At 46.3% G+C, this 17,557-nt stretch overlaps 2 protein-coding genes across 3 annotated transcripts in view; one reads left to right on the top strand and one right to left on the bottom strand.

The window, feature by feature from the left end:
- Nucleotides 1–5,724, top strand: part of LOC309381023 (SCO-spondin-like) — a 166,556-nt gene extending 160,832 nt beyond the window's left edge. Inside the window, exons 111-112 of the mRNA XM_081931321.1 lie at nucleotides 1,296–1,446; nucleotides 5,499–5,724. Of these exons, the coding sequence (XP_081787447.1) occupies nucleotides 1,296–1,446; nucleotides 5,499–5,521 (174 nt within the window). The 3' untranslated portion in view covers nucleotides 5,522–5,724. The remainder of the gene's footprint in view (nucleotides 1–1,295; nucleotides 1,447–5,498) is intronic.
- A 1,695-nt stretch (nucleotides 5,725–7,419) lies between these two features.
- Nucleotides 7,420–16,423, bottom strand: LOC309353241 (uncharacterized protein). Of its 2 annotated transcripts, none has more exons than XM_081882562.1 (3): nucleotides 16,102–16,423; nucleotides 10,730–10,850; nucleotides 7,420–8,895 (listed from the first exon to the last, which is right to left on the bottom strand). In XM_081882562.1, exons 1-3 carry the CDS (start codon nucleotides 16,111–16,113, stop codon nucleotides 7,631–7,633), a joined length of 1,398 nt encoding a protein of 465 aa, XP_081738688.1. In that variant the 5' UTR covers nucleotides 16,114–16,423; the 3' UTR covers nucleotides 7,420–7,630. The 2 variants fall into 2 exon arrangements, with proteins under 2 accessions (XP_081738688.1, XP_081738689.1); XM_081882563.1 differs by lacking the exon at nucleotides 16,102–16,423 and adding an exon at nucleotides 14,259–14,599.
- Nucleotides 16,424–17,557: the final 1,134 nt, after the last annotated feature.

Here is a 17,557-nt window from a genome sequence, read left to right as displayed (position 1 = left end):
TGTTGCATGAGGGTGGTATATAACTCTAATAAATAAATAGAAAATAATAATAACATTTTTGGACGGGAGAATTTTCATTTCAAAGGGGAGTCTGTTTTTAGTCCTCCAACAGCTTCCGTGCGATAGGGTTGCCGTACCTTGAAGAATGAAAACGGTTTATTGAATATTTACAGATAAATTGTAGATAGATGGAAACGTTGGCAGGATTATTGTAATAATCTGCACTTTTATAAGAGTATATATTCACAGTAGATATTTAAATGAGCAAGTTAAATGAATTCAGATATGCAGAAGATATTAAAAAATAAATGTAAGGAACCGCAGAAAGAGGGGGAAGGAAGCTGAATTTTGAAATGTTAAATTGACTGTAAAACTAATGAAAATGTATAAATCTGAAAAGTATAAATAAAAAACAAAAACAAGAAACCACCAAAAAAAATAGCTCTTTCTTGACCTGGGCTCCAGGCAGACTCTCCTTGAAACGCAGGGCCAGAGTTATGTATAAGCTCAACAAGCTATAGCCTAGGGCCCCACTCTCTTGGCAGCCCCCCAAAAAATTAAAAGAAAAAACAACAACTGGATGTACATTTCCAAAATATAAGATAAAAAATCAAATAAAATAAAACCTACCTACAGCAACAGTGTTTTGTGTTGTGTAGGCTCCTGTGATGTAAGTCATGGGCCCCGCCTGCTTGCCTGCTCCCTAAAATATCACTAGTTTGCTCATTTCTCTATATAGGGTGCCTGCATTCTGCATCAACTGGTTGCATGGCATGTATTTCACGGTTAATATACTTCTTCTTAATGGTATTTCAGTTCAGCAATTACTTTGATAAAATACATATTTTGTGATGTGCAAATGGCTTGAGATACCTATTAGGTCCATAAATGACCATATTGCATATATTCAACACAAAAAAACAGTGATGATTTGTTGTTGACAAAGGACAGCTGGACATCTAAAGGGCCCCGTTACCTTCAGGAGCTGCTGAGGGCCTCATCAAACCTAAATCTGGTCCTTGTGGGGATGCCTAGCAGGGCCTTCTTAAGGGTGGCACCTCCCAGGCAACTTTGGAACTCGCTGCCTGGAGAAGCTGGATTGGGGAGGAGACAGTGGGCCAGTCTGCGCTCCACAGAGAAGTGGGGAGTTTCAATATTGGGGGGAGCCAATATAAAGCTGGACATAGAAGGGGCCCCTTTACCTTCAGTGGCGTAGGGCCTCATCAGTGGTGTTTTGATACACCTGGTTAGGTTTTTTACCTCTCTCCTCCCCTGCCTTGTGGTGCCCCTCGCAGGAGCCCTACCTGCAGACCGTGTGCGAGTGCTGCAGTTACCGCCTGGACCCCGTCAGCCCCGTTCGCATCCTGAACCTGCAGTGCCAGGGGGGCGAGACGGAGCCCGTCGTTCTGCCCGTCATCCACCAGTGCGAGTGCAGCAGCTGTCAAGGTGAGCCCGGGCCAGAGGTGGGCGTCGGAAAGGGCTCCGATTGACCACAGGCAATGGGGGAGGGAGCCTCTGACCCCACGCAATGTCCCTCACTGGCCTGCTCTGGAAGAAACACCCCCCCCCAAAAAAAAATGGGTTTATTTGCCAGACTGTGGTGTGTCCTTGAAATCTGGTCCTGCCTCTTGCTTGTCTAGAGCGTGTGGGGTTTTGGGGCGCAGGAAGGAATCTCCTGTATAAAGGTAACATTGTAGAATTGCAGAGTTGGAAGGGACCCTGAGGGCCATCTAGTCCAATCCCCTGCCACGCAAAAATCTCAACTAAAGCAGCCGTGACAGATGGCCAGTTTATAAACCTCCAAGGAAGGAGAATCCAGCCCCTTCCCGAGGGAGACTGCTCCACTGTCACAGCTCTTACAGTTCAGTCGGAATCTCCTTCTTTGTTACTTGCGGAGCCATGGGTTCGAATCCTACCCTCCGGAGCAGAAGGAAACAAGCTGGACAGCCCTTGAGATATTTGAAGTTGGCTCTCATATCTCTTCAGTCTCCTCTTTTCCAGGCTAAACATTCCCAGCTCTCTCAACCATTCCCCCATAAGGCTTGGCTGCCCTCTTCCTTCTTAAATTGTAGTTTCCAGAATTGGATATAGTGTTGGAAGTGTGGCCTGACCAAGGCAAATTAGAGCAGGACTATTACTTCCCTGGATCTGGACACTATATTTCTGTTGATGCAGCCTAGAAAAATCATTAGCTTTTTTTGCTGCTGGATCACACTGTGGACTCGTGTTCAGCTTGTGGTCAAGCAAGACCCCTATGTCCTTTTCACATGTCCTGCTAGTAAGCCAGGTGTCCCCAATCCTTTATTTGTGCATCTGGTTCTTCCTGCCTAAGTGCAGAAACTTACAATTGTCCCTACTGGGCTTGCACCCAGTTCTCCAATATCCCACGAGACTTCTGTTGATGAAGCCTAGACTAGCATTTAACCTCCTGTTAAACTTGTAGTCCACCAAAACCCAACCCCCCAACTCACTCTTGCCTTTGTCCTTTAGTCCTTGCCCACCCTTGACCTGTGGCCCTGAAGGAAACATTTGGTCATCCCTCCCCGCAGGTGGTCCTGATGCCTTCATTGCATAGCATCTGGCGGATACTGATGATGCCTCTCTTTTTCCTTTGATGACCAATGCGTCAATTTTTTTTTTAAGAATATTTATTAAGATTTTACAAAGTCATAAATACAAAAATGCATAAAAAAGCAAAAAGAAGAAAGAAAAAGAAAAATACAAAATACAGAAAATGAAAAAATAGAAAAAAAGAAGTTAAAAACAAATCCATTTTTTATAACTTTAAACTCATTAGCTTGTTTCCTTGACCTCCTCGCACCTCCCCTTTTTGTATTCCCGGTTTATATAATCCATTCAGCAAATCCTTGCCCTCTTTCATTTATCTTAACTCTTTATCTTAACATATTATAACTCTATATTTTCATCCATTATCAATTCATTTTTGCATATTCTTATTAACTTTGTTGCTAATACCACTTATTTTCAATCCAACATCATTTTAACATTCATTAATTTTACAGTGTTTTTGCAGATAGTCTTTAAATTTCTTCCAATCTTCTTCCACCAACTCTTCTCCCTGGTCTCGGATTCTGCCAGTCATTTCCGCCAATTCCATGTAGTCCATCACCTTCATCTGCCACTCTTCCAGGGTGGGTAGATCTTGTGTCTTCCAATACTTTGCAATAAGTATTCTTGCTGCTGTTGTTGCATACATGAAAAAAATTCTATCCTTCTTTGGCACCAACTGGCCGACTATGCCCAGGACAAAGGCCTCTGGTTTCTTCAGAAAGGTATATTTAAATATCTTTTTCATTTCATTATAGATCATCTCCCAGAAAGCCTTAATCTTTGGGCACGTCCACCAAAGGTGAAAGAATGTACCTTCATTCTCTTTACATTTCCAACATTTATTATCTGGCAAATGATATATTTTTGCAAGCTTGACTGGTGCCATGTACCACCTATATATCATTTTCATAATGTTCTCTCTTAAGGCATTGCATGCCATGAATTTCATACTGGTGGTCCACAACTGTTCCCAGTCAGCAAACATAATGTTATGACCAATGTCTTGTGCCCATTTAATCATAGCAGATTTAACCATTTCATCCTGCGTATTCCATTTTAACAGCAAGTTATACATTCTTGAAAGTATCTTAGTTTTGGGATCTAACAGTTCTGTTTCCAGTTTTGATTTTTCCACCTGGAAGCCAATTTTTTTGTCCAAATTATAGGTCTCTCTTATTTGATAATAGTGAAGCCAGTCTCGCACTTTATCTTTTAGTTTCTCAAAACTCTCCAATTTCAATTTGTCTCCTTCTTGTTCCAATGTTTCCCAATATTTCGGACATTTGGCCTCCATATTGAGCTTTTTCTGAGCCTTCGCTTCCATTGGTGACAGCCACCTTGGGGTTTTATTTTCCAGTAAGTCCTTGTATCTTATCCAGACATTAAACAATGCTTTCCTGACAATATAGTTTTTAAATGCTTTATGTGCTTTAACCTTGTCGTACCACAAGTATGCATGCCACCCAAAGACATTATTAAAACCTTCTAGATCCAAAATGTCTGTGTTCTCAAGAAGCAGCCAGTCTTTCAACCAGCAGAATGCTGCTGATTCATAGTAAAGTTTAAGGTCTGGCAAGGCAAATCCGCCTCTTTCCTTTGCGTCAGTTAGTATTTTAAATTTTATTCTGGGCTTCTTGCCCTGCCAGACAAATCTAGAGATATCTCTCTGCCACTTCTTGAAACAGTCCATCTTGTCCAAAATCTGCAATGTTTGAAACAGAAATAACATTTTTGGCAATACATTCATACATTCATCTTTATAGCTGCAATTCGACCCAAAAAGGAAAGCTTCAAATTTGACCAAATTTCTAAGTCTTTTTTCACTTCTGTCCAACATTTCTCATAGTTATCTTTAAATAGGTTTAAATTCTTAGCAGTCATATTAACCCCTAGATATTTTACTTTCTTAACCAATGTTAAACCTGTCTCCTTCTGAAACCTCTCTTTCTCAATCGGTGTAAAATTTTTCTCAAGCACTTTAGTTTTTGACTTGTTCAGCTTAAATCCTGCCACATGACCAAATTCTTGAATCAGTTCTAATACTCTTTTCGTACTAGATTCTGGCTCCTGTAACATCAAAACTAGGTCATCTGCAAAAGCTTTCAATTTGTATTGTTTGGCTCCGACCTGAATACCTTTGATCAGACGGTCCCTCCTAATCATATTCAGCAAAACCTCCAGGACCGAAATAAAAAGCAATGGGGAAATTGGGCAGCCTTGTCGTCTCCCTTTCTCTATCTTAAATTCCTCTGCTAACGCGTCGATTTTAGCACACACTTTATTTCTGGGTTTGTGAATGGGTTTTTAAAAACTGTTTTCAGTACCATACTTTAATGATATCACCCGCCCTTGGACCTTAGAGTAAAGGGCGAGTTATAAATTGTAATAATAAATAAAAATAATAATGGATCCCCCCCCCGCCCCAAATCTGATTCCTGGGCCTTAGAGGAGTTCGGCTCAATTAGGCCAAAGATGTAGACAAAGCCTTCTTTTCTATACCTAAGACCATAAAAAGAGCTGGATCAGATAAGTGGCCGAGCCATTGTCCTTATTTATTTCATTGCATTAATATCCCACATTATTTCTCTCCAAGTTGCTCCCAGCGGCGTACATGGTTCCCCCCCCCCATTTAACCCCCCAACAGCCCTGCAAGGGAGGATAGGCTGAGAGAAGGCCGTGTGACTGGCGCAGTGTGACTGGGAGGATTCAAACTCAGGCCTCCCACATCCTGGTCTGACACTCTAACCACACTGAGTCTCCAGAGCCCAACATGCCGTCTTCACAGCGGCCAACCAGATGCCCCAATGGGAAACCCGCACGCAGGATCCGAGCACAAGAGTCGCTTTCCTCTGCTCTTGGTCTTCCCAGGTAAGTCCTGCATTCAAGTCTCACCACCCGTCTCGGGTCTGCCTTCTTCTCCATCGCAGGTGGCGATTTCTCCAAGCGCTGAGGACGTCCCCACAGGCGAAAAGACCAGGCCCTTCCATGGCGGAATGGGACGTCTCCCCTCCCAGGATGCAATATGTTTTTTTCATGTTTCCCATTGCCTCTTCTCTCCTCTCTTCCAATTCCCCCCCCCCAAACACACACACAGCACAGCACAGATTTCTCCTTCGTTCCTTTGCAAGTCAATAAACTCAGCCAGCAGCTTCACTGTGTGTCTTATTAATGCACCAAGGAAGCTTCCACAGGGGAGGACTGAGAGAGGGTCCCAAAGGAATTTGCTGCTGGCTTGCAGGAGTGGAAGCCGAGTGCCCACCTTGTGGGCCCTGCACCCTATGCCCAGTGGCATTTCCAGGAGGGGCTAGGAAGGCCCCTTGCCAGCCGGACAGTGTGGGTGATACCAAGCAAGCTGGGCCAACCATGGCCTGGCGCAGCTTCCCAGGTTCCTATCGAATTAGCCCTTGATGCAGAAGCATGAGGACTAGAGCCTTGCATCATTTTTAGGAGAAGCACTGTGGCTCAGGGGATGAACACAGAAGGCGCCTGGTTCGTATGTACAGTGGCTGTGAAAAGAGCAACCAGGCATTCTGGAGAAGGAGATTGGAAGCCAAGGAGCAAATCTCCCAGGAAGAGAAGAGATTTGTCTTTTTTATGAGAAAATGTCTCCGTTACAAATCAGGGTGCAGGCAGTGAACCAGCATCTCTATCCCCTGGAAACCAGGTGTGTGAGGAAGAGGTTTTAACAAGCGATAGTAAGGTGGGGGAGCCCTTTTTGGGGAAGGTTAGAAGTGGCAGCTCAGAGCCCAACCACAGGTCAACGTTGCAGAAAGTAAAGACCTATCTAAGGTTGACAATGGCAGGAGAACAGCTCCATGGGCTTTGCTTCCTGTTGCATTGGGAAAAAGGAGGAATCTGAGAAGGAAGTGCTGGATAGGCTTTCAGAAAACCCAAGAAGTTGACTCATGTCAAACTTGTGGTCCACCAAGGCCCCGAGATACTTATCCAGGTGTCCCCCATCCTATATTTGTGCATCTGGTTCTTCCTGCCTAAGTGCAGAACCTTACATTTGTCCCAAAATGAAACTCATTTTGTTAGCTTGCGCCCAGTTCTCCAATCTGTTACGGTCATTTTGAATTCTGATTCTGTCTTCTGTGGCATGAGCTACCCCTCCCAGTTTGGTGTCATCTGCAAATTTGACGAGCATCCCCTCAATTCCTTCATCCAAGTCATTTATAAAGACATTAAGCAACCACTTGCCCAGGACAGAACCCTGCGGCACCCCACTTGTCACTTTCCCCCAGGATGACGATGAACCATGAATGAGTCCTCTTTGGGTTTGGTCAATCAACCAGCTACTTATCCACCTAACAGTCACCTCATTCAACCCACATTTCACCAGCTTCCTCGCGAGAATATCAGGGGGGATTCTGTCAAAAGCCTTTCTGAAATCAAGATACACTATGCCCACAGCATTCCCCTGATCCACCAAGTTTGTAATTCCATAAAAAAGAAATCACATTGGTCTGGCATGACTTATTTTGCTCACAGACCGACGGTTGAATTGTCTGTTCTGGACCTTCCCTGGTATCGATTTCAATAGTTACCTGGGTCTTCCTCCCCCCCCCCTTTTGAAGATTTGGACAACATTTGCCCATCTCCAGTCTGCAGGGACCTCACCTGTTCTCAAAGATAATAGACAAAGGCTCTGAGATTACAATCTGCAAGCTCCTTTAGCACCCTTGGGTGCAGCTCATCAGGCCCTTGACACTGGCTCCCTGGCTTGGGTTGCTCCTGCAATAACCAGTCGGTGCTGCAACAAAGCGGAAATGGGAAGCTGGGAAAGGGGAGGTCCTCCATTTTGATTGGGGGGGGGCGAATGCTGATGAAAATTTCCAAAACGAAAAGGACATTGAGAAAGGTGTATGGCAGTGGGTTGGGATGGGTGACCCGTGGAGCCCTTCCGAGACTACAATGCCATGAAAGACGACAATCGCATTCCCTTGTCCACCCAGCCTAGAGATCCTGGCCTGGGCAGCTGATTCACTGCGTTGGCATCTTTGCAGCTGGAGGATGTGTGCCAGGGCCCAGACTGCCCTTTTCTTTCTGCCATGCGCCCTCAGGGTCCAGATGGGACATCTGCTGCTCTCTCCCCCTCAGCCTGCGACTCAGCAGGGTGGTGCGAGTGGCCATTCGGTCCAGGCTGTGCGCCAGCCCCGTGGGCCGCTGCTGCTGAGTGCGCCCTCCTCCTGTGAGCAGCCAGGCTGCGCATGCGCGGGAAGCTCTCCCCACACTCAGTGCAGATGAGCTGGGCGGGTGCATCGTGCGCCCTCTGGTGGGAGAGCAGGGCCTTGCGCAGGCGGAAGCTCTCTCCGCATCGCCCGCAGGAGAAAGGCTTCTCACCTGTGTGGAGCCGCACGTGCAGCTTGAGGGTGATGTGGTCCTTGAAGCTGTGCGGGCACGTGGGGCAGGCGTAGGGGCGCTCGCCGGTGTGGATGCGCTCGTGGCTGAGCAGGTGGTGCTTCTGCGTGAAGCACTTGCAGCACACCTGGCAGGAGAAGGGCTTCTCGCCCGTGTGGACGCGCTGGTGGATCACCAGGTGGTGCTTGTGGCTGAAGATCTTGGCGCAGCACTGGCATGCGAAGGGCTTGGCGCCCGTGTGGACGATGCGGTGCATCAGCACCCCGGCCCGGTCCTTGAAGGCCTTCCCGCACTCGGGGCAGGGGAAGGGGCGGTCCCCCGAGTGCCCCCGCTGGTGGGTCTGCAGGTGGTGCTTCTGGGTGAAGCACTTCCCGCACTGGGGGCAGGGGAAGGGGCGCTCGCCCGTGTGCACCCGCTGGTGCGTCATCAGGTGGTGCTTGTGGCTGAACAGCTTCCCGCAGTCGGCGCATGTCAGAGGCGGCTCCCCGGAGTGCGCCTTGCGACGGTGCGTCAGCAGCAGCTTCTGCAGCCGAAAGGCGGCCCCACACTCCCCGCAGGAGAAGGGGCGCTCCCCACCGTGCACCCGCAGGTGGGTGCCCAGGTGCTGCCGCTGGGTGAAGCGCCGCCCGCACTCGGGGCAGCCAAAGGGGCGCTCGCCGGTGTGGATGCGCTGGTGCGTCAAGCAGGCCGTTTTGCTCTTGAAGCGCTTCCCGCAGTCTGGGCAGGTTAGGGGGCACGACTCTTCCCCCCCAGGATCTCTTCCTCCTTCAGCGCCAGGCAGCCCCTGAGACAGGAGTCCCGCCCCACCCACAGGCTCGCCAGACACGTTGCTGCCGCCGTTTTGCTGCGGGCGCGAGGTCTCGCCCTCGGGCTTCCAGCGCCGGAGCACCATCTCCGAGAAGAGCCCTCGGGCGTCTTCCTCCCAGGACTCCCCTTCTTCATCCTTGACTCGGAGGTCGCAGCCTGCAAAAGGAAAAGGGAGAAGTTGCAAAGCAGTCTTGCCAATCCAGTGACGTAGCAGGGGCAGGGTTGGTGCAGGGCCGTTTTTTGGGGGGCACATTAATCATGATGCCCCGTGAGCCCAGCAGCACTTTGCGCCCAACCCTGTTGCGCCATGAGTGTACCCCTCAAAGCAGGGGCATGTTGGAAAACACAAGAAGTACCAACATTGGAAGATTGGCAGATGAAGATGATGAAGATGATGGACTTTTTGGAGCTAGCCAACCTGACTGGAAGAGTCTGTGACCAGAAGGAGGAGGACTACCAGGAGGAATGGATGAAATTTAAAGACTACTTAGTTAAACATGCTAAGTTAAATTAATTGGAGAAGCTTGCAAATAACAGATAGGCTTAGGACATAAATAGGTAATAGGATGAATTAATATGTTTGATACTGAATTGGAAAGGAAAATATAATGATGTTGAGTGATTAAGTTAATTTTAGAAGAATAGTGGTTTTGGAAAACCATTAAAATGTTATACACTGAAATTCAACCAGGGGGATACGAGGAAGTTACTTAACAATGTTATTAAGTTTGGTTTAAATACGGTGGAGATTCATGTTTATTTGTTTGTTTAATTTTTTTTTTTGAAAATCAATATTTTTTGGGGGGGGAAACAAAAACAAAGCAGGGCCATGTTGGCCAGCCGGGCTCCCCACTGCACAGGCAGGCAGCTGGTGCAGAACGGCCCCACTTAGCCCCGGGCACCAGCAAAGGACGCTACACCACTGTGCCAAGCTGAGGCTTTTCTGCCATTGCTTATCAAGGCTCTCTCACAACTCTGCAGGTAACAGGAGGACAGGAGAAGGACCTGCTGGTCCAGGCCAAATGGGGCCCATCTAGTCCTGCGTCCTTTCCTCGCAGTGGCCAACCAGATGCCCCAATGGGAAGAAGCCCCAAGCAGGATCCGAGTGCGGGAGCTGCCTCACTGCCTGTGGTTTCCAGCAGCTGTGAAAGCAGAGAATGGCCAGCATAGCTAGCAGCCATTGAGAGCCGCCTCCATGAATTTGTCTCGTTGTCTTTTAAAGCCATCCCAGGTGGTTGCCATCACTGTCTCCTGTGGCAGGGAGTTCCACAGCATAACTATGTGCTGTGATAAGAAGGGCTTCACCACCCAGAACATCATAGCTATTATTATTATTATTATTATTATTATTATTATTAGGTGGCCGTGTTGGTCTGCCGTAGTCGAAACAAAATAAAACAAAATAAATAAATATCTGACGAAGTGTGCATGCACACGAAAGTTCATACCAATAACTAACTTAGTTGGTCTCTGAGGTGCTGCTGGAAGGAATATTATTATTATTATTATTGTCACTTTACTCACAATGACTCAAAGTGGCCTACAAAAACAGAAACCACTAGAAGCACCATTTCTGCAGCAATCTGCTTTTGTTTCCAAAACAAATCTTCATGAAAAGCCATCCTTCCCTGTAGTGCAAATTTACCACCACCAACACATTTCTGACTGACTCTCACATTTTTGCAAGCAATGTCCAGTAACGCAATGCACGACTCGTTTATGACTTTCGCCGACATTTGACACAAATAGAGGCATTCTCGCACATAACAGGCACTTGGAGAACTTTGCGTCGCAAAATTCAGAGGCGTCTGAATCAGGAAGCTTAGCTGTGTTTCGGTTTGTAGGCTGGTCTGAGAACGAGAATCAGGCAGGTCTCTTGTTCAGATGCATGCAAAATTGAAATCCCCTTCTACTGCGGACGGTGATGCTCAGGTTTGCTTGAGTGCTCCCTGCGGCCAGTTAAGTATGGCGGGGAAACCACCTGCCTTACCCAGGGAGGCGAGCAGTTCGTAGTTCTCTCGCATGACGTCGCGGTGGAGCCGTCGCTGCCAGTCCTGCAGCCCGGCCCACTCTTCCCGGGAGAAGGAGACCGTGACGTCCTCCAGCGTCACCTGCAATGACAGAGGAAGCAACTCAGCAAAGCATCCTGGGAAAATGCCAACCCAGTTACCTTATTAAATGAGTACCTGCCCCCTGTTCTGTCCTGTCCTGCCCCATCACGTGGGCTCCAGTGTGGGTTATGGAAACTCCTTTGGGATGGAAGATAAGAGAGCAGTGTCAGATTTACGTATAAGCTAAGCAACCTATAGCTTAGGGCAGACCCACAGCAGACATTCTAAGCACCTCAGCTGCATGACTCCCCTTCCTCCCTGCAAAGGATTCTGGGAACTGTAGTTTGCCCTTACACCACTCCCAGCACCCTCAGCAGATGGGTGGCAGGTGGGCGCTGGAGGTGTAACTCATGACTTTGAACAGGCGGCATCCTTGGATCAAGTCCATCGGTTTCGTTAAAGAAAATAGGTTTGCTTGGTTTTTGAATCAATGTGCAATTCAGTGCTGGATTTCCGGTACAAGCTAAACAAGCTCTAGCTTAGAGCCCCACTCTCTTGGTGGCCCCCCGAAAAAATTTAAAGGAAAAAAACCTGGATGCACATTTCCAAAGTATAAGATAAAAAATAAATAAAATAAAAGCTACATACAGCAACAGTGTTGTGTGTTGTGTAGGCTCCAATGATGTAAGTCAGGGGTCGGCAACCTAAGGCCCATGGGCCACAAGTGGCTCATGGGGGTTGTTTAATTGTCCCACAAGCCGCCCCCGAACTGAGCTGCCCCCTCGACGAGTCCTTAAGGTCAGAAAGGAAGGGTGCTGGTTCAGTGGTTAGAGCCTCTGCCTTGCCAGCAGAAGATCCCAGGATCAGTCCCCAGACAGGGCTGCAAGAGCAGCCTGCTTGAAATCATGGAGAGCAGCTGCCGGTCAGTGTAGACCATATGGAGCTATCTCTTCTGTGATACATACATACATACATACATATATATATATATATATATATATATATATATATATATATATAAATAATTTTCTGTTTTACACTTTGGAATATTCATTTAAACAACCATAAAATGTCAATGCCCTTTCCACAGTTCATTTTGCATATCATAAATCCCTGCATATTTTACATAAACTAAACCCTTCAGTATTCCATTATCCAACAAAACTTATTTACACAACATCTCGTGGAAATTTATGAAGGGGAACCTAGAAGGGATGGGAGTGGGACGGGGTTTTGAAAATGGGATTGACGCAATTTATTCAGAACAAAAGGCCAAGCTGATAGTTAACAATGTGCTTACAGAAGAGTTTAAAATTGAAAAAGGAACACGACAAGGTTGCCCTATTTCCCCATTGTTATTTATCTCAGTTCTGGAGGTGCTTTTGAATATGATTAGAGGAGACCGGTTGGTGGAAGGAATCCAGGTCGGAGTGAAACAATATAAACTTAAAGCTTTTGCAGATGACCTAGTTTCAACCCTGCAGGAGCCAGAATCTAATACGAAAAGAGTATTACAATTAATTCAAGACTTTGGTCGGGTAGCGGGATTTAAATTAAACAAGCAGAAAACTAAGGTATTGGGAAAAAAATCTGACAGATGCAGAGTCAGAACGGTTTCAGAGAGAGACAGAGTTAAATGTGGTTAAAAAAGTAAAATACCTAGGGGTAAACATAACAGCAAAAAATGTGAGTTTATTTAAGGACAACTATGAGAAATGTTGGTCAGAAATTAAGAGAGATTTGGATAGTTGGACAAGACTGAAACTTTCCTTGTTAGGCCGAATTGCTGCTATCAAGATGAATGTATTGCCAAAAATGTTGTTTTTTTTCAAACATTACAGATTGTGGATAAGACAGAGTGCTTTCGGAAGTGGCAGAGAGATATTTCTAAATTTGTCTGGCAGGGCAAAAAGCCCAGAATTAAGTTTAAGATATTAACAGATACGAAAGAAAGAGGGGGCTTTGCCCTGCCAGACTTAAGGCTATACTATGAATCAGCAACTTTCTGCTGGTTAAAAGACTGGCTACTTCTTGAAGACACTGATGTGTTGGATTTGGAAGGTTTTAACAATGCTTTTGGTTGGCATGCATATTTATGGTATGACAAGGTTAAGATTAACAAGGTTTTCAAGAACCATATTGTCAGGAAAGCAGTGTTTAATGTCTGGACAAAATATAAAGACTTACTGGAAAACAAAACTCCAAGGTGGCTTTCACCACTGGAAGCTAAGGCCCGGAAAAGACTCAATATGGAGGCCAACTGGCCAAAGTATTGGGAAATATTAGAAAAAGACGGAGACAATTGGAAATTGCAGAGTATGGAGAAAATGAGAGATAAAGTGCGAGATTGGTTACATTACGCTCAGATTAAGGAAGTTTTTAAACTTGACAAAAAGTTAGGGTTCCAGGTGGAGAAATCGAAGTTGGAAACGGAATTGCTAGAGCCTAAGACTAAGGTACTTTCAAGAATGTACAACTTGCTGTTAAAATGGAACACACAAGATGAAACGGTAAAGTCGGCTATGATAAGGTGGGCACAGGACATTGGGCACAATATCATGTTTGAGGACTGGGAAAGGTTGTGGAATACTGGGTTGAATTTCACTGCATGTAATGCTTTGAAAGAAAATGTAATGAAAATGATATACAGATGGTATATGACCCCAGTCAAACTTGCAAAAATATACCACTTGTCTGATAATAAGTGCTGGAAATGTAAAGAAAGTGAAGGAACATTCTTTCACCTCTGGTGGACCTGCCCTAAAGTGAAGGCTTTCTGGGAAATGATATATAATGAACTGAAAAAGGTATTTAAGTATACCTTCTTTAAGAAACCAGAGGCCTTCCTCTTGGGTATTGTCGGCCAAGGGGTGGTAAAGAAGGACCGAACATTTTTCATGTACGCAACAACAGCAGCAAGGATACTTCTCGCGAAGCATTGGAAAACTCAAGATTTACCCACACTGGAAGAATGGCAGATGCAACTGATGGACTATATGCAACTAGCTGAGATGACCGGCAGAATCCGAGACCTGGGCGAGGAGACGGTAGAAGAGGATTGGAAAAATTTTAAGATTTACTTGCAAAAATATTGTAAGCTGTATGAATGTTAAGCCGGATGCTTGATTACAAACAATTTGGCACTATTAAAATAGATGAAGTGAAGTAAGAAGATAAGTCAAAATGTAAGATAACTATTTGGCTAAACTTAATTTGTTATGGAGTATAACCAAGGTTTCTAAAATTTGAGATATAATATTGAAAACTAGACAGTAAGGATGGAAGTAAGGAGATAATTTGTTGGATTAATTTTTAAAGTGGAAGGTAGGGGCGGGAGACGTGAGGAGGTCCCAAGAAGATAAGAAAATATGTTATGTTATGTTATAACCTTGTTTGTCTGTTATATTGTAACCTAAAAATTTTAATAAATATTTTAAAAAAACAACTTATTTACACTGTTTAATTTACCTTAATGTTGCCAATGTTTTCAAGTGTACACAGTTTCCCCCCATAAATTCAATAAACATTTCCCAAACTTCTTTAAACAAATCTTCTTGTGCTCTTATTCTATAAGTTAGGTCCGCAAACTGCACATATTCCATCAATTTAATTTGCCATTCTTCTTTGGTTGGGATCTCACTCGTTTTCCATTTGGGGGCTAACAAAACACGGACTACAGTGGTGGCGTATATAAATAATGATTTTTGACACCTGGGAATTTCCGTCTGAATTAACCACAACAAAAAGGACTCTGGTTTTGGGGGGGGAAAGTACTTCTAAACATTTTTTTTCAATTCATTATGGATTATTTCCCAATACTCCTTTACCCTTTTACATGTCCAGAGCTACTTTGTGTTTTCATTTTATGAACCGCTCCGAGATGTTAATCTAATACAGTGGTACCTCAGGTTAAGAACTTAATTCATTCTGGAGGCCCGTTCTTAACCTGAAACTGTTCTTCTTCTTATTATTATTATTAAATTTTCAAAAAAAAAAAAAAAAAACATTCCACCAAAAATTTACATCCATTTCTAACCTCTACACCTTTTAGACTTCCCTCAGCTTGTCTGACAATTTTTCATATTATCACTATTACTCACATTTCTTCTATTTATACTGCACTTTATCAATCTTAATCTTATCACATCCTTTAAAGCAATATTTCTATCCATTATTATCACAGAGCTTCTTGAAAACTCACAAACGTTAATTGCTCTTCACATATATTTTTAATATACTCTGTAAATTTATTCCAGTCCTCGGTGAATCTCTGTTCTCGTCAGTTCCGAATTCTCCCCGTTAATTTGTCCATTTTTGCGTATTCCATCAACTTCATTCTCCATTCTTCCTTCGTCGGCATTTCTTCCTGTTTCCATTTCTGGGCCACCAAAATCCTAGCTGCTGTTACTGCATATAAAAATAACTTCTCATCCTTCTTCTTAATTTCGTTCCTTAATATTCCTAATAAAAAAGTTTCTGGTTTCTTAACAAAAGTATATTTCAACATTTTCTTCAATTCATTATAAATCATTTCCCAGAAACATTTCACTTTTTTACATTCCCACCACATATTAACCTGGAACTGTTCTTAACCTGAAGCACCACTTTAGCTAATGGGGCCTCCTGCTGCTGCCGCGCAATTTCTGTTCTCATCCTGAAGCAAAGTTCTTAACCTGAGATACTATTTCTGGGTTAGCGGAGTCTGTAACCTGAAGCGTATGTAACCCAAGGTACCACTGTAAATAAATAAATAAATGAAGCTATGGTCTGGCTCAGAGAGTGAGTGACCATAGCTCAGTGGGGGAGCACACCTGCTGGGCACGTAGAAGGACTTCTATGCTGTGATCTGCCCTGAGATCTTCGGGTGAAGGGGCGGTACGGGGGCAGCTGCTCCCCTAAATCAATACAAATCAATACAAATCTGATCTTCTGCCCCCCCGACAAAAGCCTGCCCCCACCAACAAAAATCCCAGCAACGCCCATGGTGAAGGGCTATAATTTATAAATAAAATAAAAAATTGGGTGGGGAAAGATCTCCTCTTGAACCCCGGCAGAGCTGCTGCCGGCCCGTGTCGACAATACTGAGCTACATAGACTCGGTATAAGGAGCGGTTACGGGACTCGCCTTGCGGGGGACGACCCGCTTTCCCCGGCTCTTCCCACTCCCTCTGGAGCCGGGGCCCTCTGCACGCGCGCAGAGGCACGCGCGCCTTTGTCCGCCGGCCAAAGCGCCGGGCTGGTCCCTTCTCCCGGTCCGGCCCGGGGATCCAGAGAAGGGCAAAGGGTGCGGGGACGGGGAGAAGGGTCCTACCGGGCAGAGCATCTCCTCCTCGGGATGCGAAGCGCCCAGGCGAGCGGGCGCCTCCGGAGGCGGATCCGAGCTGCGCGGAGAGGCCGGCGGGAGCCACCCACGTCCAGCTCGTGAACCGGATCCGCTTCGGCCGGCGGAGGGAGGGACGGAGGAAGGAAGGGGAGAGGAGAGGAGGCGCCCTCCGGCCAGGCTGGCCTGGGCACCCGGCGGGGAAGAAGGGGCTCCGCAGGGTCCCCAAATGCGCCTCCCTTTCCAAGGAGCTGACGAGCGACGTCTCCAAATGCGCCCTGAGCGCGCGCGCCCTTCATCTCGCCCTCAGCTTGTAGTGTCAGCTCATGGGAGAGCTTAAAATATTTGGGGGGGGGGTGTGGTGGGCTTTTTCAGTTTCTCTGCCTCCTGCAGACCCTCCCCGGCTAGCCTGGCCGCGCAGGTTGCTGCGATCCTGAAGGCGCAGGGAGCAGAGGCGGGTTTAGGGGAGCAGGGTGGGCGCAGAGTTTTGGCTTTGCACAGAGGACCCCTGAAATTTGAGACCCACCGCTGCAGGGAGGAGGCCGCCTTGAAATCCCAAGCCAAGTTGAGCGTTGTGGGAAGGTTCAGGGCAGACGGAAATAAGTCCTTCACTCGGCGCGGAGTTCAGCTGTGGAACTCACTGCCACAGGAAGATGCAGGGGTGGCCAATTTAGACGGCTTTAGAAGAGTATGGGACCGATTCCAGTTGCTGGAAGCCACAGGAGTGGACAGTGTTAAATTGTGCTTTCTGGTTGCTCCGCCCCCAGGCATCTGGTTGTGAGAACAGGGTGCTGGACTACTTGGGAGAATACTGCAGGCTCTTATCCCAACAGGACTGACTTGAGAGGAAACAGGCATAGGATAGCGCAGTTCAGTTTCTGGATGGGTTTGCAAATACCTTTATTGGGCAATGCTAAGAGTGCAATGGGACACGGGTGGTGCTGTGGGTTAAACCACAGAGCTTAGGACTTGCCAATCAGGTCGGGGTTCGAATCCCCACGACGGGGTGAGCTCCCATTGCTCGGTCCCTGCTCCTGCCAACCTAGCAGTTCGAAAGCACACCAGTGCAAGTGGATAAATAGGTACCGCTCCGGCGGGAAGGTAAACAGCGTTTCTGTGCGCTGCTCTGGTTCACCAGAAGCGGCTTAGTCATGCTGGCCACATGACCTGGAAGCTGTATGCCAGCTCCCTCGGCCAATAAAGCGAGATGAGCACCGCAACCCCAGAGTCATGCGCAACTGGACCTAATGGTCAGGGGTCCCTTTACCATTATCTTTAAGAGTGCAATCCTAGACAGGTCACCTTACCTGTCCCGGGCTCAGTCTCCCACTAGTCTGGGCGAGACGACAGCAGCGCAAAACCCTGGGGTGAGATATTCACTGCTAGCCCTACTCAGAATAGAGCCATGGAAGTGAACGGACAGGACTCACTCAGGTTCATTAATCCC

The sequence above is a fragment of the Podarcis melisellensis genome (assembly GCF_964234715.1).
Source record: "Podarcis melisellensis genome assembly, chromosome: 12".
Lineage (NCBI taxonomy): Eukaryota > Metazoa > Chordata > Lepidosauria > Squamata > Lacertidae > Podarcis > Podarcis melisellensis.
The sequence above is the reverse complement of the archived record's forward strand: the minus strand, read 5'-3'. Positions and strand labels throughout refer to the sequence as shown.

Coding starts and splice junctions, on each gene's coding strand:
- LOC309353241 (XM_081882562.1), bottom strand. Junction 8,896..10,729: donor CGAACTGCTCGCCTCCCTGG/GTAAGGCAGGTG, acceptor TTCCTTTTGCAG/GCTGCGACCTCCGAGTCAAG.